We start from the raw sequence: 25,055 nt of genomic DNA, 5'->3' as shown, positions 1-25,055 counted from the left end.
GCTGCAGGCGGGAAGGGCCTGCCTGAGCGGCCTGGGGGCCTGCTGCTGGCCCGAGGGAGGTCCGCTCTGGAACGCTCGGCCCACCCCACCTAGCAGGCTGCAGGTCTGGTGGAGGGGCCAGAGGCAGGCTGAGAACACTGCCTCTCTTGGGCACTGGGAGGGCAGCGCATGGCTTCTTGCAGGGACAGGTGGGCTGCAGGCTCAGCAGTAAGGCGGAGCCCTGCTCCCGCTGCAACCAGACCCTGGGTTCCATCAAGCCCTCCCTCTCTGGACCAAGGGGCTCCCAGCTGCATCCTAGGCCGCTCCACACCCAACTCCTGCGCAGCTTCCGGGCCAGGCCCCTACTGGACCCTGAAGAAGCATCCACGGGCCCCTGGCCCCCTCTAGCACCACCAGGAGAAGGTAATCAGTGCAGCAGCTCCGGAAGCCAGGCTGGTCATCCTCAACATGCTAACACACTCAAGGGCCTGAAAGCCCGTGTCCACACGAGGCGGTCCGTGTGGGTGTTCACAGATCAGCCACATAGCAGGAGGACCCAAATGTCCACACGATGGGCTTATCCAGATACAGACGAGGCGAGGGGGTGAAAACAGCTTCTACATGGGGGGCCTCCACGGCGTCACGCTGGGAAAGAAGCCGCCACGGACGGCCACGCTCGGGTCCAGGTGACGGCCGTCCATGTGATTTTAGACAACCAGCAGCCGACGGGGGACTGGCTGGGCAGGCGGCACTCACAGGCTTAAGGCTTCTACCCAGGGCGCGGTCACGGGTGGGAGCAAGCTGTGCGGCTCTGTACGTATGCTCAGACCCGTCGCTGTTTTACTTTCCGGGTACTAGTGATGGAGCCAGGGTCCTGTGCTGCTGCTGGGCTACAGCCCGGCTCCCCTTTAAAATCCTTTTTTTTTTTTTTTTTTTTTTTTTTTGCAGAACTGGGGACTGAACTGAGTCTACCTCTGAGTTACACCCCAGCCCTATTTTCCTTTTACATTCTTTATTTGAAATGGGGTCTCACTAAGTTACCAAGGGCCTCACTAAGTAGCTGGGGCTGGCCCTGAACCTCTGTGTTCCATCCTTAGTACAAAAAACAAAACAAAACAAAAAAAAACCAGATTTATAGTAGCTTTCAGTGACTGTCTTGGGTTTCTCAGAAATTTCAAGATGTCTAAACAAGAAACCCTAGTTAATGGAGATTCCCGATTTTGGCGCGGTCTAGCTGGGAGGCTCAGAGGGTGCAAAGGATGTGCCCAGCCTGCAGCACGTCCTGGCAACGCCATCTCAGCAGGCCAGTTGGCCCATGAAGACCCCCTTGCCGTGCGCCCACCACCCACAGGCGCCACTCACCTGAGGGCAGGTCCAGCTCCACGCCGATCCACGTCCCCTCCTGGAAGTCAGTCGGCCCGATGTACCTCACCACGCCTGTCTTATTGGTGCCCACAGCGACATACTCCCCCTCTTTGAGCCACTCGGGGACCTCGTCAGCGTCCTCAGAGTCAGAAGCCACCTCCAGCTTCTCCAGGGCCTGGCCCCCCATGTCACCAGGGCCCCCCATGGCCAGCGGGTCCTCCTCGGTCCCAGGGGTGCCGCCGCCCAGCATGCGTGTGAAGGACTTCAGCTCCGAGGTCCGCACCTTCTGGATTCTGAATGGGGATGCAGGTGCCGGTGCCGGGGGCTCAGGGAGCAGTGGCGGCCTGGGGGCCTCAGGCGCCCTGCTGGCGGCGGATGGGGCAGGCTGTGCCTCGGGCTCCTCGCAGGCTGGCGGGCGGCTCTGGGCACAGGGCAGGAAGGCCAGCTCAGCCTCCCCAGCGGCCCGGCTTGGTGGCGACGGGGAGCCAGGAGTATGGCCCCCAGGGCCCCCGGCGTCCAGGCCAGGGCCGAGCGCATCGGACAGGGTGGCGGTGGAGACACTGTGAGAGAAATAGCCACTGGAGGCCTCGCTCAGGGGGCTGGGGGGACCGTCCTGCCCCTCGGGGGCTTGGGTGGGCACAGCAGCGGGCGGCGGTGAAGGCACTTTGGCTGGCTGGTCACAGGTCTTCCCCCCGGTAGTCACCATCTGCACCGTGGGCTCAGAGGCCATGCCAGGCCCCGGGCTGCCTCGCTGAGCCTGAAATGGGAAGGGGCATGCTGAGCGGGAAGCTGGTGTTCACAGCAGCAAAACAAAGGAGCCTGGCACTCCAACACACAGTTGGCCGGGCGCTCCCAGGACTTAGGCTAAGCCCGGAGAATCACAGGTTTGAGACTAGCCTGAGCAACTTAGCGAGGCCCTCAGCAACTTAGCAGGACCCTGTTTCGAAGATACAAAGGTTGCAGGTGTAGCTGGGAGGTAGAATACCCTGGGTTCAATCTTCAGTACCAAAACCAACAAGCAGCCTGGCTCTGGGCAGGGCAGCCCCGGCCACGTCAGTCGTGAGCACTAGGTCTATGGGCCCGACCTCGCACATCGGAGGGCAGCACCCGAGCTAGGGACTGCGCTGAGCACCACGCCCAGGCCCGGGCCTCCCCTTCTCCCCATCTCCACAGAGACACACCCGCCATCAAGGGCCAGGGCGGTAGGATGGGAGGCAAAGCCCCTCGCTGCAGGGGGCACACAGTAGGCGCACACTAATGCCCTGCAGGGCCCGTGCAGGGCAATGACTGTTCTGCGGACACGGAGCCTCTGCCCACCACCAGCCTCTGAGGGGCCCAAGCAGCACTGTTCTCTGGCAGAATCAAAAGATGATCTCATCAAGGACCTGAATGTGCTTTAACATCTCAGGCACCCAGAGGACTGACCCCGGGGCTGTGCCAGGCTGGGCGCTGCTGGCCGGGAGCCGGGGGACAGGGACAGGGACAGAGGCCGCCTGTGACCGTGACGCGCTCTCTGGGAAGCTGCTTCTCTGGCTACTGCACAAGCTGGTGAAATGTCAGGGGCCTCTGATCCTGAGACAGACCAGCAGGAGCCGACACGGGAGGGCAGAGTGCCCGGCGGCTGGGCCGGCTCCCCATGGAGTCACTCGTGTGAGTCACCAGGTGGAGAACGCGCACAAAGCCCCCTCTCGGGCGATGGCGACAGATCCCTGTTTCTGAGGCGTGCATGGGGTTCCTCCATTTACGACACACGCCGTCTGCAGAAGCTGGGAGATCTCTGTCTGCTCCCTCTCCACAGAGTCGGGGGAGAGAAGGCGGGCGGGGACTGCGGGGCGGGGAGCTGCTCCCAAAAAAGAAATATGTTTTCCAATATTTACAGAAAAATTATTTATATTACACGAATAGTCATTCTCCATTTGAGACAGAGGATTTATTTGAAATGGGCAACAGCAGGGATCTATAAGTCTCTTAGAGTTACTTGGCTTAACTCAGCAGTTTGATAAATCACGCATTTTCCTGTGAGCTGTCATTTGCATTCCTGTTTCCAGAGGCCCTCTCTCCCCACAAGGCGTGCTTTCAGGGGATGAAACCAAGGCACCTCTTGAGATTAACAGCCCATTTTGGTGATGGATCTCGGGGCTGCAAAATTTACTCAATCCAATAGATCAATAACTGTCAGCAGCATAAATACTCTAAAAGATTAGGCAATCCTTCAATCACTTTTCTTTCTCTACCTGTACATGTTTTATTTATTCTCTTCCATTTTCGTTTTAATATCACCGACTACGCGGGGAAGAACGCACAAAGAAATCTCTAAGAGCCGAGGATCTCAGCAGCAAAGATGGCCCTACACCGGGCTCCTTTCTGCATCCGCCAACCAGGTGCGGCTTGGTCATGGCCGGTTCGCTGCCTGGCTGCTGGGCAGGCAGGACGGGCCTGGGTGGTCCAGAGGTGCTTCCTTAGACAGACTCACAGGTGGGAGCCCAACCACGAGGCAGGGATCCGTGATGGAGGCTAGGCAGGATGCCTCAGCCCATTCACTTTACAACCTGGGCCAGAAAGGCTGAAGGACTCACCCAAGGCCCCGGGGCGAAGGCATCAGCTGAGAAGCAACAACCAGCAAGGCAGGCAGCGAGTGTGGGCTGCCGCACCTCACCCCGCCGGCCCCGACGCCAGCAGAAACCTCCAGGCCACTGCAGGGCTTTACCCTTACCACGAGAGGGGCATTTCCAGACACTTCTGTGAAAGCCCAGAGCCAAGGAAGCCACCGGAGCGCGCTGCCTTGCTGGGTGGCGCGGTGTCCTGGACGGTGGGGGCCCCACTCTCCCCGGCCAGAGCCGGGCGCACCCAGTGCCGGCACAGAGAGAAACTGCACCAGAGAGGGCGCGCGGCAAGTTCAAGGCCAAGAAGCACTGGAGTGAGTGGGCCTCTGGAAACGAGAGTAGCCTGGGAGGTGCGAGTTTTCTTTCAAATGATTGGGCTTTGGGGCCGTTGTTTTAATAAATAAAATCTCCCTCCGAAGCTAAAGCATCTCCTAAGAGAACAGAGGCACAGTGGGAAAGAGATCTGCTCTTCGGAAGACGAGCAGTGCCGTGGGTCTGCGGGGGCCAGAAGAGACGATTTTCTCCCAGCTTAGCATTAGTTTTTCACACTGATATCATGGATCAGAACGAAATGTAAAACTGAGAATTAAGCACACACTTAGGAGAAGGAGACGGTTCTGTTTATAGAAGTCCCCTCTGCCTAGCAGTGGGCTATGACAGCACAGACTACATTAGCAGCCAAGCACCTAAAGGCTGAGCAATCATATGATTAGCAGGTTGGAAATAGCAAAGGGTAACAACGAAAATGTGGAGGGAGAAGACGGTGACCCACGTCGACGTTAATTATCAAAATGGGAGTGTGAAGAAAACGAGGGCAGGTGTGGACAACACGGTTCCAGCGCCAGGCCCCCCCCACAAGTGGGGCAGCCCCGGCCCAGGGACTCACCTCCGCCGTCCTGGTCCCCCGGGCGTCCGGGAAGGCAGGCTGCACCAGGATTCGGGGCACCGGCTGAGGAGACAAGCGCGTGGTGAGGGATCCAGAACGGGGACGAGGGAGCAGGTTTTCACCCGACAGACAGGAGGAGCCACCTGAGGGGAGCCTTACCATTCCCGGGACCCCCAGGAAGCCCTGCTAGTGAGGCGTGCACCCGCCAGGGCTCCGCGCCATGCAGGAACAGCGACCCAGCAAGGGCTCACCCTAGCCAGGAGACGCAGCCTGCGCTCAAGCCAATAACCCAGCGCTGCGCTCACGCCCTCCACTGTCAGAGATGGAGCCACTGATGAGGCTGGACGGTGCGGACAAGCCATAGGGGACTTTTTCTGGTACTAGGGATTTAGCCAATGGGGTGTTCTACCTCCAAGCTCTATCCCCAGCACTTTTTATTTTTTATGTGGAAACAGAGTCTTGCTAAATTGCTGAGTGTTTCACTAAATTGCCCAGGCTAGCCTTGAACCTGTAATTCCTCTATCTCGACCTCCCAAGCACTGGGATCACAGGTGTGCACCCCCACGCCTGGCTGTGATTTGAGACTGTAAGTGAAGAAGGGCTGGGAAGAAAGGTCCAGGAAGACTTCGGGAGGCCCTCGCCGCGTGGCCCACAGGAAGTACGATGGAAGGAAGCGCCTGGCTGGAGTGGGCTCGAGGCCTCGGGGTGTGAAATGGGCCGAATGAGGTGCCCAGGAGGGGCTCTCCTGAGCAAGGGACGCAGACGACTCTAAACATCGCTAAATGTCAAGTCAGAGAGGTCACATCAGCAACAAAGCGACAGGGCCAGTGGACGGCCAAAGAGCGACTCCGCAGACGTGGGCAGCATCACGAGAGGACCTTGTCACTCACGGACAAATGATTCAAGGAACATTTAAAAAAGAAAAGGTGCGGAGGAAGAATAGCGAGAGGCGGGTGTCGGCGCACGCCCGTAATCCCAGGACTTGGAAGGCTGAGGCAGGGCTCACAGGCTCGAGATCAGCCTGTTTCAGAAAGGAAAGGGCTAGGGATATAGATTGGAGGTGTCATGCCCCCAGGATCAATCCCTAGTACCAAAAGAAGAAGAAGAAGAAGAAGAAGAAGAAGAAGGAGGAGGAGGAGGAGGAGGAGGAGGAGGAGGAGGAGGAGGAGTAATAATGAGAGTCAGGATAAGGAAAAGGAAATCAAGAGGAGAGGAATCAGAAATTCACTTTTATATGAAGGCCTGGGACGCAGAGGAGCAAGCTGTTGACTGTCCGGGTGGAACCAGGGCTCCCCGCCCCTGCCTCGGCGCCTGTCCAGCCCTGGGCACCTCCAGGCCTCCCGCCTGAGCCAGCCCCACAGGCTCAGCCTTCAGTGGGTTGTGTGCCAGCCGGCCGCTCCGTCACAGAGGAGTCCAAGTGCACCCTGACCTGCCGTCAGCCGCCCGCCTGCCCCTGCATCTGACGTGGACCTGGGCCCTGATGAGTCCACATGGTCGGGCTGGACAAATCTGCCCTCTGTCCTCCTTCTGGACCCAAAATGCCTGAATGAAGATGAGCCCACCTGGAACAAGATGCCACAGGCAGGCAGCAACCTGGGCTCAGACACGGGTGGCCACACACCGGTCCAGGCGCTGCAGGACCACCATGCTGTGGGCTGGTGGGGAAGACAGGCCTACCGGGACTGATTCTGCTGGCTCTAGAGGAACCGGGCAGGACTGGAGACTAGGCCCGGAGGAGAGGGCTGGGGAGGGCACCGTGGCAGACCCGCAGAAGGATGCAAGACCTCAGGGCCTGAGCAGAGGAGCACACGCCTGAGGTGAACAGCAGGGAGTCCCTCGGGCTCAGGCCAGAGCGCGCCAGGGGCAGGACAGGGGCAGGCCGGGGAAGCCCAAGCCCACTCCATTCCTCGCCAGAGGAGGGTCAGCCTCCACTCCGGCTCTCCGGCCCGCAGACCATGACTGCCTGCGCGCTCCACTCTGCGCGCTCCACTCTGCGCGCTCCACTCTGCGCGCTCCACTCTGCGCGCTCCACTCTGCACGCTCCACTCTGCACGCTCCACTCTGCCACGGGTCTTGGCGGGGACTGTCTCGCCATTTTACTTTTTCCCAAGGCATCTAAAGTCCCCACAAGCCAGGCGTGGTGCGCACGCTTGTAACCCCAGCATTCTGGAGGCTGAGACTGGAGGATCATGGTTCACGGACAGCCTCAGATACTTAGTGAGCCCCCCGCCCCAACTTAGTGAGACTCTGTTTCAAAATAAAGAATAAAAAATAGGTCAGGGAGTGTAGCTTGGAGGCCAAATGCTCCTGGGCTCCATAAATAAGGTCCCCCACAAAGGGGAAGGCATTCAGAGTATATTTCTTAGTAAAGGCAGACTAAAGCTCATGTTTAGACTCCAAATTACTTATTCTTCAGTTAGCCCTGACTTAAAATAGGTAAGACCGAGAGATAATCAATTCTACTAAGGTGAGCTTATACCTTGACTCTATCACTGAGGACAGACCCTAAGGTATTTCACCTCTGAGCTACACCCCCAGCCCTGCAATATTCTTTTTTTTTTTTTTTCCTTCAGAGAAGGTCTTGTGAAGTGGCTGAGGGCCTCACGAAATTGCTGAGGCTGGCTTTGAACCTGCGATCCTCCTGTATCAGCCTCCTAAGTACTGAGCTTAAAGGTGCCCAGAACCCTTTATTTATTTTTTTAATTTATTTTTTGTGTGTGTGGTACTGGGGGTGGAACCTAGAGACTTTCTAACTCTGGGCTGTCCTCCCAGACCTATTTTGTATTTTATTTGGAAACAGGGTCTCACTAAGTAGCTGAGGCTGGGTTCGAACCTGCGCGATCCTCCTGTCTCAGCCTCCCAAGCGCGGGGATTACAAGTGTGCGCCACCACGCTCAGCTGCCCGGAACCCTTTAAACAAACACAGGGAACGCCCACCAGGGAGGGCCTGGTGACCACCTGTGAGCCGCTGTGACTGCAAAGTCCAGTAGAGCTTTAGTATCTGCTGAAATGAATTTAAGAAGCAGGCCGACTGAACGCGGTTCTGCCTCGCAGCGTGCACGTCCAGCTGAGCCCAGGCTGCTGCCGGGCCTTGCGAGCCACAGGCCTCGTGCCCAGCGAGGACGCTCAGCTCTGGCCGGCGGGCAGGCCAGACTGGGCAAGGACAAGGAGGCCAACGACTCCGGTGAAGGAGGGCGAGGGACACCGGCATGGAGGTCTGGAAGCCGCGAGGGTGCGGCGGGCGCCAGCACTGCCGAGGGAAGAGGGGTCTGCGCCGTGCGAGCCCCGGGTGGACTGCACAGAGGGCCGCTGCGGGCACCAAACGCAGCAGTGGTCAGCCCGCCTCGGACGACTGACCCGCAGGCAGGGCAGATACTCAACGTAGGAGACCAGCGGAGACGTTACTTCCACAGTAGCGAATAAGAGCTCGAACTTAGGGGAAAAGGAAATAGAAATGCGGTTCAGATAGGAGAGAGACTAATGATTGAGAGCAGCTGGCCACGGAGGCTGGGGAAGCAGAGTCCAAGATGGTGCCCAGAAAGAGAGGGAGAGGAGAGGCGGCAGCATTGACAGAAAGTGCGTGCACGCCTGCGGGGCCGGGGACTGAACCTGCCATGTTTGGAAGGCTACGGTCTATGAAACTTTTATTTTAACTTTAATTTTTTTTTTTTTTTTTGATGCTGGACATTGAACCCAAGGGCATTCTATGCTGGAGCTACACTCCCAGCACTTTTTCATTTTTGATTTGGAAATAGGGTCTCACTAAGTTACTGAGGCTGACCTTGAATTTGAGATTCTCCTGTCCCAGCCTCCCAAGCCCTGGCATTCCAGGTGTGCGCCACCAGGCCCAGCTGTGATGAAAGGTTTTAAGGATACAGAGTAGATCTAGAAAGGACTGAGTCTCAATGGCGCCACGCCTCCATCACGCAGAAGGGCCCAAGCGTCCAAGTGTGCTGTTGCATTTGAATGCGCGCCCGCAGCCCTGCGCGGGCACCACCTCTATTTCAGGAGCTCACAACATTTCAGATCCTAAGTTCATTAGTCCTTACGACACAGCTGGTGACTATTAATAAAAATGGCTGCAAAGTATTTTGCAGCTATAAATATTAAGGAGAAGTCCCGTGAGACAAGCGGATGTACATATAATTATCTACATTTCACACAATGGAAACCAAGGTTCAGGAGCGTTTACCTATTGTTGAAAGGCAGTCTGGCTGGCCCGAGCAGGCAGGCCAGGCCCCCAGGGCTGCTCACCCGCGAAGCCCGCTGTGCGCTGCCGAAACCTAACCGCAAGCAGAGCAGCTTGGAGCTATTTCAGAGAAATGGCGACCGTCACTTCTTGGGTCGGATCCCAGCGCTCGTTAGTTCTGTCACACACCACGTGAATACCAGGGAGATGGGCACAGACGTTTCTAGCTTGGCCTAAAAGCTATGTTGGAGCCCCCTCTGCCTAGAAGGATAAAGCCTTATCTCCTTGGCACGACACAGACCATATCCACATGGCTGCACCTGGCCACGCCGACCCTGAGCACGCTCGGCTTTCCAGACCCTGCATCCCTCTGTCCTCCGCCTCGGGAATCCTGTCCACCCGGTGAGCACCCCTTTGCTTGTCTTGGCTCCAGCTTGCCCGCTCGCCAGCCCATGCGGCCCCCACGCCTGACGGCGTCACCCAGGCCTGTCTGTCGTCTGAACCTCTGGCTCTCAACCTCGGCCCCTGGAGGGCAGGGATCGGCCTCCACACTTCTACCTCCAAACACACAGCCACAGCGCAGTGCTTTTTGAATAAAGAAACGCGTGGATTGCAAACAAGTGACCCAAAGATCGGACGCGACGGTGACATGGGGTTTGGGAAAAACAGACCTTCTGAAATGTGGGAATAAGGGTAAAGAAAAAAGAGACAATATACTAGTTAAAGGGAAAAAAAAAGAACTTAAAGATGTCCCTAAACCCATGCGGTGGTGCAAACCTGTCATCCCAGTACGGAGGACTGAGGTTCGAGGCCAGCCTCAGCAATCTAGCAAGAACCTCAGAAACTTAGCAAGACCCTGTTTCAAAATAAAAAACTAAAAAGGGGGAGGGGTGGAGCTCAGAGGTAGACCCTGTCCCCCACCCGCACTCAATCCCCTCTGCCACAAGACAGACAAAAAACCTTTCCAGCACTGAATTTTCTGATGCTTTTTTTTTCTTATTTGAAAACTAAACCTTTGCTAATAATCACTGTACCCTGAATTTGATAAATTCTTTTTTTTTTTTTTTTTGTGGTACTGGGGTTCCTGGAAGCCCTTCTACTTCCGGGCTACACTCCCAGACCTATTTTTACATTTTTATTTGGAAACAGGGTCTCCTAAGCCAGTGCGCGCGGCTGGCTTCGAACCTGTGCGATCCTCCTGTCTCTGCCTCCCAAGCGCAGGGATTACAAGCGTGCGCCACCACGCCCGGCCTGAATTTGATAAATTCTTAAATGTCATCTTTAATGGTACCTAAATTAATACAATCCTGTGTCTTTTTTTAAAAACACTAACCAATGATTTAAATCCAATTATGGGAAATATTTTTACCCGTGATGTGAGGATTTATTTTTTGCTACAAATAACCAGGAGCTAACCCCTCATTTTCCTGCCGCTAAAAACTAAGGAAGGAAAGCGAGCCGAAGCAGCTACGTAACAAAACACTCGCAGCCTTCAAAACCACTGTGAAAACTAACGCACAGTGGGCAAAAAGCTGACATGCGTAATTACCTAAAGATCAGGACTCAGCAACCAGCCAATCAATAGAAATGGAGTTTTCAAAGGTTATGTTCATCGGGGCGAGGTGGCTGGTGTGGAAGCAGAGGAGAAGGCGGCTGGCCCCGGCGGGGTGGGCCCAGGGCACGGCGATGCCCTCAGCCCGGCCCTGCCACCCAGGCCGCTCCACGCTCCAGCGCCAGGCTGGCCCGGCCGGCGTGTCGGCCGTGGGGACACCAGTGTTTTCCTGTGTGTCTGAGTGTCCAGCAGGGGAAGGTGGCTTCAGATTCCTGACCCCCTGCAACCCCTTGGGGGATCTGCGTACACACCGAACAGACTCAAATTCCCTGTCCACCGCGCAGCCAGAGGGAGGCTCCCACACACACATCTGACCCGCTGCGGGCCTGCAGCTGTCAGTGACTCTGCGGCGCCCAGGGGAACTGTTTCAGAAAGGAAAGGAAGAGAGAGACAGGGAGCGCAGAGAGGCCCTGCTTGTGCGCCTCTGGGGCTTGTCTGGTTCCTCCTGTAAACACGGAGCCATTCGTTCTACAAATATAACCAGCAATTTAGTCAGATCCAGTCTCAAAATAAATAAATAAAATAGGGCTAGGATGTAGATCAGGGGTAGAATGGCCCTGGGTTCAATACCCAGTATGAAAAATAAATAAATAAGTAAATAAGTAAACACTGAGGAACTTTTAAGTACGCTTGGAACAGCCTGAGCACGTGGTGCTACTTTCTAAACTGTAAATCCTATGAACTCTAAATGCAGATTAAGTCTTTCTGATGAAAATTTAGTATCTAAATTGGAATGTGCTAAAAATGTTAAATACGAACCTGATTTCAAAGTCTGTTCAGAAAAAAAAAAAAAAAAGAAAAAAGGTGTGATTATCTCAGTAGCTTTTTGTTTTGTTTCTACATACCGGATGGAACCCAGGAACATTCCACCTCCAAGCAGCACCCCCTGCACTATTTTTTATTTTATTTGTTTATTTATTTATTTTGAAACAAGGTCTAAGTTGCAGAGGGCCTCACTAAGTAGCTGAGGCTGTTCAGAAACCTGTGGTCCTCTTATCTGAGCCTCCCAGGTCCTGGGATTACAAGTGTGTGCTACGTGCCCAGGCTGCAGTTGTTTTTACTGACTAGAGGCTGCTGACAATACTTTGAACACGCCAGCTTAAAAACCAATTTGACCTGTGTTCTTTCGAGCGTCTGACATGTGGCTCCTATTTGGTTGTAGGCCATGCGTGTGGTTCATATTACGTTTCTCTTGGCAGTGCTGGTGGAGCCCAGCTGAGATGGCAGGTACGAAGTCCCTGGCATAGCTGCAGGCACCTAGGACCCAACCTGTACATTCCCAAAGTATCATCGTTACTTCAGAACCGCTGAGATTTCATGTGCTGTCTTCCAAGATTTTTTTCTTGTGTGTGTACAGTACTAAGGATGGAACCCAAGGCATTCGACCTCAGAGCTACACCCCAACCCTATTTTATTTTTGTATTTTGAAACAGGGTCTAAGTTTCAGAGGACCTCACTAAGTAGCTGAGGCTGGTCATGATCCTCCTGTCTCAGTCTTGCAAGTACTGGAATTATAAGCGTATGCTACCATGACTGGGTCCAAGATATTTCTAAGCTAGCTTACTTTAAGTACAATTTTAAACAATCAGTAACTAGATCTGATCTAGAAACTGAACATTTCTGAGCTGGGTGTGGTGGCCCATGCTTGTAATCCCAGTACTCGCAAGGCTGAAACAAGAGGATCACAGGTTCAAAGCCAGCCTCAGCAACTGAGTGAGGCTCTCAGCAACTTAGCAAGACCCTGTTTAAAAAAAAAAAAATTAGAATAGGGCTGTGGGTATAGCCCAAAGGTAGGAGGCTAGAAAACAAGATACAGGTCTGTTTTCTTGTCTTAGCTGGTGAAGATGACAAACCTTATTGAAGACACAGCAAAAGCATCCCAAGTCCAAGTCTGATGGCTAAAGCGGCATCCTGGGCACCAGGGAAGAGTCTGATGGGCTAAAGCGGCATCCTGGGCACCAGGGAAGAGTCTGATGGGCTAAAGCGGCATCCTGGGCACCAGGGAAGAGTCTGATGGGCTAAAGCGGCATCCTGGGCACCGGGAAGAGCGAGCGCTCGAGCTCACTCCCTCTATGGGAGACTCTCGGCGGTGAAAGGTGGCTGACCTGGGCGCACCTTCCCTGCCATGCGAGAGCTGCCCGGGCCACTGCTCTCTGCTGAGACTTCTCCCGCCACACGTGAGGCCCAGTTGAAGTAGAAGAAACGCAGCCCCGTGGCCGGCAGGGCCACCCTCGCAAACAGGCAGGCGTGAGAATACAGACAGGCTGAATATGGCTGCGCTTTTAATGGTGGAAATTAAATCTGACCATTAACTCTTTAAGTCCCCAGGTTAATCAACACCGCCGCTTGGAGTCCCGGACTTTGGAGCACATAAATAGCTTCATCTGAACACAGACTTTCAGATACATGCAAAAAGCCATCATGCCAAATTAATTCAATCCAACTAATTAGAGAGCGGGAAGTTCTTTCAATTATTGTATGCGCTGTCTGAGACGCACACTTGAATACAAGTGCAGATGCTGTTAATTGCTGTTCATTATTTTCCATATTCGTTACTAAACGTGCATCAGAAGGTCAAAGACAGCGGCTGTCAGCTGCCTCCTCTCTCCGCGCGGGAGTTTGCCTTTCTGGAACTCAGACAGAAACTGATTGCAACCAGAACCAATCTCCATAAAAACAAGATACATAAGTCTTTTTGCTTATGTTCGGGCCAAGAGATTTCGTAAGTTATGAGAATCTTTGTTTTTAAAGGAAGAAACTCATAACTTCCATCTTACAAGGAAAGACCCATGACCTTTCAAATCAATCTGATTCAGAATCTTAAACTACAAGGCCAGAAAAACAATAGTTTTTGACCCGCCAACTCCAAAGAACAGGTTAAGAAACCTGATCTTACACGCCTTTCCGCGCACACGTGTGTGTGTGTGTGTGTGTGTGCGCGCGCGCGCACGTGTGTGTTTGTGTGTCTCCTGAGGAAGGAAGCTTGTGTGCCGGCCTGAAAATGTCAAGGACACTCTGATTAAAAGCACCTTCTTGATAATAATCACTCCCTCATCACACGGCCGCGTCTCTCTCCCACCTCACCCGCCAGTGCAAACGTGAGCCGGGACCGGGACGGCAGCTGAGCCTCAGTCCTAACCGGGTTACTTTATACTCCCAAAAATGCAAGTGGCAGGAATCCTGCAGATAGTTTTTAAAGCTAAAAATAATCCATGGGTACTAGCTGCCCTGCCGTCTGTACATCACTGCACTCGTCCCTGGTGTCACCACTGTCTTTTGGAGTTTCCTTCCCACCTTTCTGTGACTCGTCCTCCACTGGGGGGAACCTCCTCTCCAGGACCCGAGGATGCTCCTGCTCCCGGTGCTCAGGCCTGCGGGGTCCTACAGACGGCTCCTCTGCGTCCTCAGCAAGCACGGCGCACACTTCTCCAGTCCCCTCTGCAGTACCGTCAGTGGGTCACTGTAGTCCAGCGGCGATATGTCCAGAGCCAGCGCAGGGCGCCAGGGTCACCTGATCACCCCAAGGAGAACCCCACTTGGGTGTAGAGGTTTACAGAAGAGAGTGGGGACTTCTTCATTACTAGGACTGTCCCAAAGAAGGGGCTGATGTCTGCAAACTAACCAAGGATAAAAACCAAAAAACAGGAAGTACAGGGGGTGTAACTGGAGATTGAACCCGAGAACATTCTACTTCTGAGCTCTGCCTCTAAGCGTTTCCCATCTTTATCTTTTATTTTGAAAAAGGGTCTCACTAAATTGCAGAGGGTCTTGCTAAGTTGCTGAGGCTGGCCTCAAACCTGTCATTCTCCTGTCTCAGTCTTCCGAGTACTAGGATTACAGGCATGAGCCATCACGCCCAGCTGAGGAAGTTGTTTTCTTTCATCACAAGTGGAAAATGGAGAGAGAGAAATGGTTTTAAAAATGATAAAAGAAGCCGGGGATGGTGGCGCACGCTTGTAATCCCTGCGCTTGGGAAGCTGAGACAGGAGGATCGCACAAATTCGAAGCCAACCTCAGCTGGCTTAAGAGACCCTGTTTCCAAATAAAATATAAAATAGGTCTGAGAGTGTAGCCTGGAGGTAGAAGGCCCCTGGGTTCCATCCCCAGTACCACCAAAAAAAGATAAAAGAAAAAGACAGGGAGTGGGGTAAAAAAACACATTGTGTTACTGAACATGGTCTGTGTGGTCACTGTGTAGCGCCTGTGTACTCCCAAGTCATTGGGGGTTTTCGTTGGTTTTTGTGCTGCTTCTCATAATGAGCCTTAAGTAAAACCCATTCACTGTTTCTAGCCTTACACAACATTCCTATTTCTCCATTCCTATACATACAATTGATTCCTCTCGGCACCTGCACCGATTTATATTTTTCCCAGGTATCAGGGATTGAACTCAGGGCCACTTTTCCACTAAGCTACATGCCAACCCTTTTATTTTTTTATTTTGAGACGGGGTCTGAGTTGCTCAGACTGCCTTTGAACTTGCGCTCCTCCTGCCTCAGCCTCCCGAGTGGCTGGGATTGCAGGTGTGCAATGCTGCACGGGGCACTGGCTTGTACTTGGAGCTGTTCTCAATGTCTGTCTGATCATGCATCCTTCACGGTCTTTTTTATGGGCCATAAAATGGGTGCAATACAGACACTGACGGCAAATCAAAGACAGGATGGAAACAGGGAGGATGCCCCGGGCGCTGGTTCCCTGGAGCGCTGCCCGCAGGGATGACAGGCCCAGGGAGCCCGTGAGGTCACTACCAATGGTCCTTGGTGCGCCTGCGGTTCCAGGATTCCTTGACTGCTGACACAGACAAGGGCGACGGGCGTGGGGCCGCCGTGTCTCCATAATGGAGCTGCCAACGTCTCTCCTAATAGCTCTGTAGAAAGAGGGGGTGAGGAGGGGCTTGTGGCAGCTACTGGATTTCAGGGCTGCCCTGGGCTGCCCTGTCATTCATGGCTCAAGGGGTGGCCTCTTCCTGTAGACCCTGCCAAGCTCAACATCGTGTCTGTGATTCAAAAGCAGATCATTTTTTTTTTCATTTTTCTTTCTTTCTTTTTTTTTTTTTTTTTTTTGCAGTACTGGGGATGGAACCCAGGGGCATTCTACCTCTGAGCTACACCCCAGCCCTATTTTTTATTCTTTATTTTGAAACAGGGTCTCACTGAGTTGCAGAGGGCCTCACTAAGTAGCTGAGGCTGTCTATGAACCATGATCCTCCAGTCTCAGCCTCCCACATGCTGGGATTACAAGTGTGCGCCACCACGCCTGGCCTAAAAGCAGATACTTTTTAAAAAGTGCAGATAACTAAAAACATGTATTTTTTAAAATACTCAAAAAGATCCTGAAATTCCAGAAATATAAAAATAAAAGTTTTATAACTGAATCCGAAACACCTCATTTAAGTATCTGCACACATCAATTAGGCAACAGCCAACCAAAGAAAAGACGCGTATTTACAAGAGTGAAGCAGATTTTAAAAGCTCATGCCATGCCACGTGGCCAGGAGCACAATGAGTTAACGCTTTCAAAAGCTGTCATCATATGCTATTGGGGGGGAAAGCTATTTAGATGAGAAAGAGAGCTCCTTTCTTTTCTTCCTTTTTTTGGGGGGGTTTGGGAGGCATTAGTAGTTGAACCCAAGCTACACCCCCAATTCTTTTTATTTATTTTTTTCATTTTGAAACAGGGTCTCGCTAAGTTGCTGAGGCTGGCCTTGAACCTGAGATCATCCTGTCTCAGCCACACAGGCACATGCCACCGTGCCCGGCTGGTTCCCCTAGTTTCAAGCCCAAGGACAACGTACTTCCTTCTGGGCTCCTCTGTGGGCAGGACGCTGGCAAGACAATGAGAGAAAGATGAATCCTTCCTAAATGAGGCTGGAGGGGGCCTAGGAGAACAGTGCTTCCCCTCACTTCAGCACCTGCGTGACAGAACACTAACGCAAAGACAAACATGACCTACTTCTTAGAGGCCCTACCACGAAGGGGAGTAGACTTCTTAGTTAGAGCTTCAAATTGTAGATATGCAGTTGGATTTTCCTGTGGACGGGACGCCCTCGGAGTGCAGGTCAGACAAGGAGGCCCCGCGGGGGCCAGCCACGTGGCACTTGGGCCTCCAGCCGGCCTTCCACTCGGAGTCAAGCAAGCCCCTAAGCATGAGGCCCGTTCAGGGTGAGGGCCGAGAGCTTATTCACACAAACCAAGCCGGAGGAACAGTTACGATGGTGTCTTTTACAGCAGCAATCTACTTTTGCAGTGCCGTAGTAGACAGAGCTGATAAAAATGAGATGAACGTAAGTACTTCTGGTCAACCGGATCCCAAATGAACAGCTCAAGCTTCTCTCTCCTTTAGAGGAACTTTCACCACCCTGAGGTAGTGCGTAGGACATCCTGAGAGCTCAAATCCCACTTGACTGTGATTCTGTCACCTCTAGCCAGTCAGCATGGTCCTTCCTACCAGCAAGGACACCGCGGCCCTGCGGCTTCACAGTATAATCCACACGCACATATGACCATGATAAGCCAACCGATATATACTTTGTACGGGCTGTGTGCCAAGCCCAGCTCAGGGTACACTGACCTCTGGCCTCAACACTTATATTTTAGAAGCCTACCAACAACTTTAGTAAAAAGATTAATCGTAAAGCAATTTCAGTAGGTGAGAGTCTGAAACAGGAGGATCACAGGATTGAGGCCAGTCAGCCTCCAGGTCTCAACCTAGTGAGGCCCTGCTTAAAAGTAAGAATCTTTTAAAAAGGGTTGGGGGTGTCGCTGTGAGGCAGACTGCCCTAGGCTCAATCCTTTCAAAAGAAAGGAGCTTAATCTGGTAATCCAGTGAACGTGTCTACGCTGGCGGTGGTGTTGGTTTGGTTGGTGAAGGGAGACCACCGTCAGGTCAACTGTCTTTCCTTAGAGCGGTCCACTCTGCAGACCCGGGGGCGCTGCGAGGACTCTGGAGAAAGCACTTCCCCAGAAAGAAAGGTAAACGCCAAATCCTCAGACTGAAATGACTTCCTGTGTTCATGGGATAAAAAGGCTCAGACCCAGCTTAGTGGGAGATAAAGAGAAGAAATAAAGATGAAGGGCCAGGGCAGCGGATCCCGAGGACGTCCTCCTGCCTCAATTCACCGTAAGCAGCGCGGGTTGATCTGTCTCCAGGGAAGGCTGCCCGCTGCGGACGGGCGCGCGGCTGGGGAAGATCACTCTGGCGACTTCCCGTCAACACAGCCCAGCACGGAATGAGATGCCTTGGAGAGAAACGGGCTGAAACAAAACGAGGGCCCGGGCACGGCAGCTCCTGGCCACGAGGCCTGATGGAGGACGTCATCCCAGGAGAGACCGCTGGGACGCGCTGTTGCGGAGGGAGGCGGGAAGCGCCATGCCGCTGCGGCCAGGTGGATGGGGAGGGACTGCGCCCCGGGAAGAAGGAGCCCTGGTGGCGCCGCGCTTTCACAGACCCGCCGAATGCTCCAGCTGTCCAGCTGGGCTCCGGTCTCCATTACGACTGGCCTTAGAATCCCATTCTCATGTATTTATGGTGTGAAATGTGTGCACGAGGCCAGTTTCCCCACACCTTTGCTTGCATGCACTCAACAAATAAGTATGCTGGATAAATGGACACAAATCGCTAGAGGAATCTTAAACGCTGAAGGATGGCTCCTCTCGTCCTGGGTGCGCAGCCACAAGCTCCCTCGCCGATGTGCTTCTCAAATGCTCTGTTCCTCTCACACCCCGGGGCTGACGGCTGACTGCTGGAATGCCAAGAGGACACAAAGCCCCATGTGTCAGTGCTTTAACTGCCACCGAAAACACCAAAAACAGCTTTAAAAATAAGCGGAACTTACAGAGGATCAGAGGATCCTCAGAAGGATGGAAAGAACCCACCATATGATCCAGCAATAACTCTTCTGGGTGTCTACCCAAAGAATGGAAACTAAATTACCTAAGTAATGCATGTGTATCTATGTTCATGGCTGCACAATTCACCATCGCCAAACTAGGGAACCAGCCAAGATGTCCGTCAACAGATGAGTGGATCACAAAACTGTGGGATATGTACACAATGGAATTTTACTCAGCCATAAAGAAAAACGCAATTACCTCATCTACAGGGAAATGGATGGAACTGGAGGACATTACGCTAAGTGAGATTAGTCAGTCACAAAAAGCAAGAAATCAGATGCTTTCCCTAGTGGAGGCTAGGGAGGAAAAGGGTCATAGGAGGAGCTCTAGACAGACGGAGAAAGCACAGCTGAGCAAAGGAGGCGACCTAACTGAGGGGACGGAGGAGGGAAACGCCTGTTATATTCCACGTTAAATACAGTTTCAATACTTCCAAAAATCTCAACGCTTAATTCTTTTGATTCACTGTGTGTGCATGCTTGTGATGCCAGATTGACAAGTTGTAAAACAGCACGGCAGCCTTATAAAATCAATTCTATCTCCACTGATATGCATTCATAAACCTCAAAACTTCCAGTCAACAGTTAAGCCTCAGACAACTACTGGCCTGCCTTTCTGCAACTCGAATATTTAAAGAATACAAAGAAGCCGGCGCCAAAGGACCTGTTTCAGCGGCAGCGCTTGCAGTGTGCTTTTAAACGAATATAAATAAGCCCGCATTTATCATTTCTGCTGAGCTATCACCTATGTAAGTCTAGAAATTGCATTTCCAACAGGGCTCCTGCTTACCATTACGTACGAGCAGCTTCCTGATTGTGTGGGAAACCTTTTAACATTTTCTCTGACACTTATTCCAGAGCTGGGTAGAAAGTTTTAAGAGAAAAGGTAATAAGACAGGTGATCGCATTTAAGAGAAAGTACAGATTATCCACGGTAGAGGAACCAGGGGTTGAGAGGGAAGGCCGGTCATGATAGAAAATTGTTTGAAAAGAAAAATGAAATCAGGAATTAAAAATAGAATTACATTTTCTACTTGGCAATACACAAACAACACTAAGTGCACTTCATAAATTTTACCATTGTCGCTCTAAGTGATATTACCATAAATCACATCAGCTGCGTACTTGGCGCTTTTTAAGAGCAGAGAGGATGGAGTGTGTCAGTAAGTTTAAACAGCTCTGTTATCTCGGAAGAGAATGCAAGGGAAATTATCGCCAGCTTTTACCAGGTTTAGAAGCCCAGCCCGCACGCCCCGCCGCTGCCACCCCGCTGCCGCTGCTCAGCCCGGCACGGGCATCCTGTCGCGGCCTCGTCGGCCTCATCTTACCTGCAGAGCGGGGGAGGCCGGCGCCCGGCCCCGCCTGTCGTCGCGAACAGGAAACAGGGACTTCAGCAGCTTTGGCATCTGTGGCACCAAGGACTTCACTGGGTTCAAGTAGGAGGTCGCTAGGCCACTGAGCCCTGTGCGCAGAACGGAACGGGAAGAAGATAAAGCAAAAACGGGGGCGCCAACATTTGCTTTCTTGTAAACGTGCCAAATATTATTTGTAGGAATTTCTAACAATATAAGTTAACACAGGTATCCTTAAAAAAACTAGGATATTTGGCAGGGCGTGGTGGCGCACGCTTGTCATCCCCGCGCTTGGGAGGGAGAGACAGGAGGATCGCACAGGTTCGAAGCCAGCTGCGCGCGCTGGCTTAGGAGACCCTGTTTCCAAGTAAAAATGTAAAAATAGGTCTGGGAGTGTAGCCCAGAGGTAGAAGGGCTTCCAGGAACCCCAGTACCACCAAAAAAAAAAAAAAAAAACTAGGATATTTGTGTGTGTGTGTGTGTGTGGCACTGTGGATTGAATGCAGGGGCATTCTACCTCCAAGCTAAACTCCCAGACCTATTTTATTTATTTATTTTTTTTTACTTCCAACCAAGGCCTCACTCAGTGGGGGAGGGCCTCACTAAATTGCTGAGGCTGGCCACAACCCGCAATCCTCCTGTCTCAGCCTCCCAAGTACTAGGATTACAAGCTTGCCCGGCTCAAAAGCTAGTATTAGAAAAAGATGGTGTCATCGTAGTTGTCCTTAAATACAATGGTGCTTCCTCCGCCAATTAAATAGCAGTGAGCGGGGGAACTCTAGAAAGTCCTAACACGCAGCGCTCCCGTCTCCGTCAACAAGTGGCACAAGTGCCGACACCCGCCCTGAAATAAAAGAGGATGCGATTTTAAATCACATTATCTGGAGACATAGGTTCAGCTCTCCATGTAGATTTTGAGCTTTTCAAAGTCAGAGACCAGGTCACACCCAAGCCTGATTTTTTGTCGCTATTTATGGAAGGAAGACGACGAGCTTGACCTTGGGAAAGGGGTGATATTCAGTTATTTTTAAAGAAGGGGAAAGCCAGATGTGGCAGCGCACACTCGTAATCCCAGCACTTGGGAGGCTGAGGCAGGAGGATCTCGGGCTTGAGGCTAGCCTCAGCAGCCTACCTAGGCTCTCCGAAACATAGTGAGACCCTGCTTCAAAATAAAGAAAACAGAGCTGAGGGTATAGCTGAAAAATACAATGACCCTGGGTTAATCCCTAATACCACAATAAAAAAGAAAGAGGAAGGAAAGTTGGAAGGGAAGGACGGAGGGAGGGAGATGTCTGCATTATGTTCTCACCTGCTATCAATTGCCATAAGCTGGGATAAGAGGTGTAGACTGTAGCCGGGATATAGTAAGATTTCTTTCCCCTTAATAACTTCTAAGGAGATCCAACTTAAATCTTAAATAATAAAACAGTGCATCCACATACACTTTAAAAAGAACACGGCGCTGCCCCGAGGGTCCGCGCGCTCTCCTTGCACTAGCGCACGCGCTGCCCAGACCGCGACCACACACTGACCCGGGAGCACTCCGGGCTCGCCACGGCGCAGCTGGCACGCGGAGCGAGGCTGCCGTCGGGCTTCCGCGCTTAAATACAGCAGGGACTGGTCCTAACTGAAGAGTTCAGGACGTGTTACGATCACAAGAATGATCGCCAAAACGATAAAGCAAAAGGAGTTGGCCCGATGCTGAGAGGTACGTTAGAACTGAGCTCAGAAGAGCCGAGTAATTCACCTCGGGGCAAAATCAGAGACAGAAACAGAAGAGATAAGCGGGAAACAGAGCTGGAGATGAACAAGGAAGGACACAGTCATCTCCATGCCGCGTTAAAAATGCCAGGCTAGAGCTCTGCGTGAAGCTGGGCCGACGTTCTACACCAGGAGGACCCACAACCAGGCACAGGCCAGGCATCAGCAGCGAGGCTGCCGGCACCGAGGGCGAGCCGGCACGGGGAGGGAGCACAGGCGAGCGCGGCCAGGAGCCACCATCCTGACATCCGGGGGCTGGCGGGCACGTCGTGCCGCGGTCTCTGCTTCTGTATGTTTGATCGGTACCAGAGAAAAGGGTTTCCAAAGTGAGAGCAAAAGAAAACTTTCACATCTAAAAGAAATACAGTTTGTTTCTAAAAGTCATTTGCTATAAGCACTAATGATGGCTATGTATCACAACAGAAGAAACTAAACCCAGAGCAAAGACCCAGTGATAAGCAAAACAGAGCAGAATCCCAGTGCTGGGGAGGCTGACACAGCAGGATTTCAGGTTTGAGGCCAGCCTCATCAAGTAGTAGGATTCTCATCAACCTACTGAGCAAATATGTAAATTAATTAGGCACTGATTACAATTACAGTTAATACCACCAACAAGAAATTCAGGGAATTTGGAACAAGGTGGAGCTGTAGCTTGGAAGTAGAATGCCCCTGGGCTCGACCCCCAGTTCCGCAAAAACAAAACAAAACAAAACAAAAAAACTATAGGCTTGTAATCCCAGTGCTCAGGAGGCTGAGACAGGAGGATCGCGGTCGTGGACAGCCTCAGCTACGTAGTGAGGCCCTTTGCAACTCAGTGAGACCCTGTTTCAAAATGAAGAATAAAAAATAAGGCTGGGGTACGTGTAACTCGGAGGTAGAATGCCCCTGGGCTCCATCCCTAGTACCACAAAAAAAAAAAAAAAAAAAAAAAGAAAGAAAGAAAGAGAAAATAGGGCTGAAAGTGTAGCTCAGAGGTAGAAAGCCCCTGAGTTCAATCCCTGGCACCACAAAAAGAAAATAAGAATTTGAATAGAATGATAATGAGGACAAACCATGACAAAATATGTGGAAAAAAAGAAATTCTTACAATCAATGAAGGGGAGAACGATAAAGGAAGCCACAAAGCCAAAGCTGGCTCTGTGCGATGCCTGATCCAGCATACCTGCTGCAGACACACATAAGAAGAGAAACAGAAATAATTAAATCAGACCAAAAACAAAGAATCGTGCAACAGAGCCCATGAATCCTAAAAGAATAATAAGGTAATGTGACACTGATGCAGATAAGTTTAATAATCTAGATGAAATAGAACATTCTTTGACAAACATAACCTGTGAAAACTGTCTCATAAGGAGTACCAGAAAAAAAAATCTAAGCAACCCTATATTACAGAAACAATTTAAGTAACAATTTCAAGTCTTTCCACAAAGAAAATGCCAAGCCCAGAGAGCATCACTGGGGCTTTTGTTAGACATTTAAGGAAGAAGTGCTATCAACTGGGCATAAGGTCTTCCAGAAAAGGATGGGGAGGGGCGTCTCCCAAGTCACTTTAGACCAATGCGGTCATGATGCTAAAACCTAACGAAGATATGAACAGGAGACAAGAATGGCCTGGACAGACAGACAGCGCAGAACACACGCACACAGGTCCTATCAAAATCTGAGACGCAGCCAGGCAGCAGGAAGGGCGATGCGCGAGGACCCAGCGGTACTTAGCAGAGGAACGCTGGAGACGTCCAGCACCCCAAAGGCGTGTGAGCAGCGCGTGAGGAGAAGGCAGGGCAAGCGAGGACGCAGCGGGCCCCGCCGGAAGCCCTGCGCCGCGCCGCTTCCGGAGACGCTCCATCTCCAGGCGCCTTACCTGGGTCTGGGGAGTGGTGAGTCGGGGCACAGGCAGAGAGGGCCGGCGCGCCCGGTGCCATTCCTCTGGAGACTGGTGTTTGGGATACATCCTGTTGACTTTCCCATCGGCCCTATTAAAGACAGAACAAGTCAATTTGTTTCGGATTAATCAACAACAGAAATTAAAGATATTCATGAAAAACACCCTGCTACATATTTCTAAAGCTCTGTCTCTCTACGGGACCTGAGCTCGCTGGCGCAGGCACTTCTTCACCTTCTTCACCTCGTCCTATTGCTTTGGTATTAACGCCCCAGGGGCAACAGTGCCGCGACCCCACGCACCCTTCCAGGTCCCCGGGCCAGAGGCCGCCTGCCTCTCTCCACTACCTGCTCTGGCCTCCTCAGGGGAGATGGTGTGCTGGGGACCCCTTTTCATCTAAATTCTCCCGTGGATCCTGCTTGCGAGGCCCTGTCTGCTCTTGGGCCTTGACAAGCCCGTTAGCTCGTCTGCATCAAAGTGGAGCCCAGGAACACGATGCTGTGGACCCAGGGCCTCTCCCCACCTGGGGCCTTTCCACCTATCCACCTGCAGCTCATGGAAGCCCAAAAAGAATTTTTTGTTTTGGTATAGGGACATTCGACCTCCAACCTACACCCCCATGCTATTTTTATCTTTTATTTTGAAACAGGGTTTGCTAAGTTGCTGAGGCTGACCTTGAACCTGTGATCTTCCTGTCTCAGCCTCCCAAATACTGAGATTAGAGGTGGGAGCTATTATGCCAGGCCAGTCCTCACACTGTAATACATCTTAAATACCTTTGATTCTGTGATAACCACAGGACTTCTTTTTCGCTGGAGTTTAATGAGAGGACTTAGCATACTTAGTATCGGGGAAGCTGGCATTCCACAGGTGACGGCCCTAGAAATTAGCTCAAGCTGCCCTGAGTAACTGCCTGGAAAGTGGGAGCCCCCCCTCCAAGACGGGCCGAGGGGAGGCCTGACAGGCTTCTGATACATATTGGGAGCCTATCTGCTTTTAGCAGCGACCTAAGTACTGATCATAAAATCAATAAGCCCTAAGTGATCTGGAGTGTGTTTACTCTGAGAACACCATGGCTCCCCGGGAACTCACTCAGCCCTGGGAAGTGTTTTCGAAAATGGCATGGCGTTCAGCACCCATTAGGAAGCCAGGAGAACAGAAGAGACAGGACCAGGAGAGGGAGAAACGAGCCCCAGCACTGCACTGCGGGGACCACGCCTCACTTACATGCTTTAATGCCTGGGAATGTTCTTTGCATTTCGATTTAATCATGGGTCTTAAAGGCTGCTGCTTTGCTTCCCTGGGATGCCACACCAGGTTCCCGAACACAAAAGCCAAGAGTCTTCGGAGCTACTCAGGAAGCAGAGCCTCATGCTCCGTGTCCAGCGTCACGGCCACACAGGTTGCTCTCGGGACAACTCACTTATTCAGGGAAGCTAAGTAGCTGACTTGGAGCACTCGGGCTGCTTGACGCAGAAGGGTCCAGCAGCAAATAAAGCAGGTGTCCGCTCATCCCCAGGCAACTCGGGGCCGTG

At 52.2% G+C, this 25,055-nt stretch overlaps 1 protein-coding gene across 1 annotated transcript in view; it reads right to left on the bottom strand.

Annotated features, from left to right (window-relative positions):
• KIF13B (kinesin family member 13B) overlaps positions 1-25,055 on the bottom strand; it is a gene marked incomplete at both ends in the record, with an annotated part of 153,036 nt that overhangs the window by 1,251 nt on the left and 126,730 nt on the right. The window contains 4 exons of the mRNA XM_080709861.1: positions 1,342-2,101; positions 4,834-4,896; positions 19,854-19,987; positions 23,500-23,611. Coding sequence (XP_080565987.1) covers positions 1,342-2,101; positions 4,834-4,896; positions 19,854-19,987; positions 23,500-23,611 — 1,069 coding nt within the window. The remainder of the gene's footprint in view (positions 1-1,341; positions 2,102-4,833; positions 4,897-19,853; positions 19,988-23,499; positions 23,612-25,055) is intronic.

Source organism: Muscardinus avellanarius (genome assembly GCF_963383645.1).
Source record: "Muscardinus avellanarius genome assembly, chromosome: 14".
NCBI classification, from domain to species: domain Eukaryota; kingdom Metazoa; phylum Chordata; class Mammalia; order Rodentia; family Gliridae; genus Muscardinus; species Muscardinus avellanarius.
The sequence above is the reverse complement of the archived record's forward strand: the minus strand, read 5'-3'. Positions and strand labels throughout refer to the sequence as shown.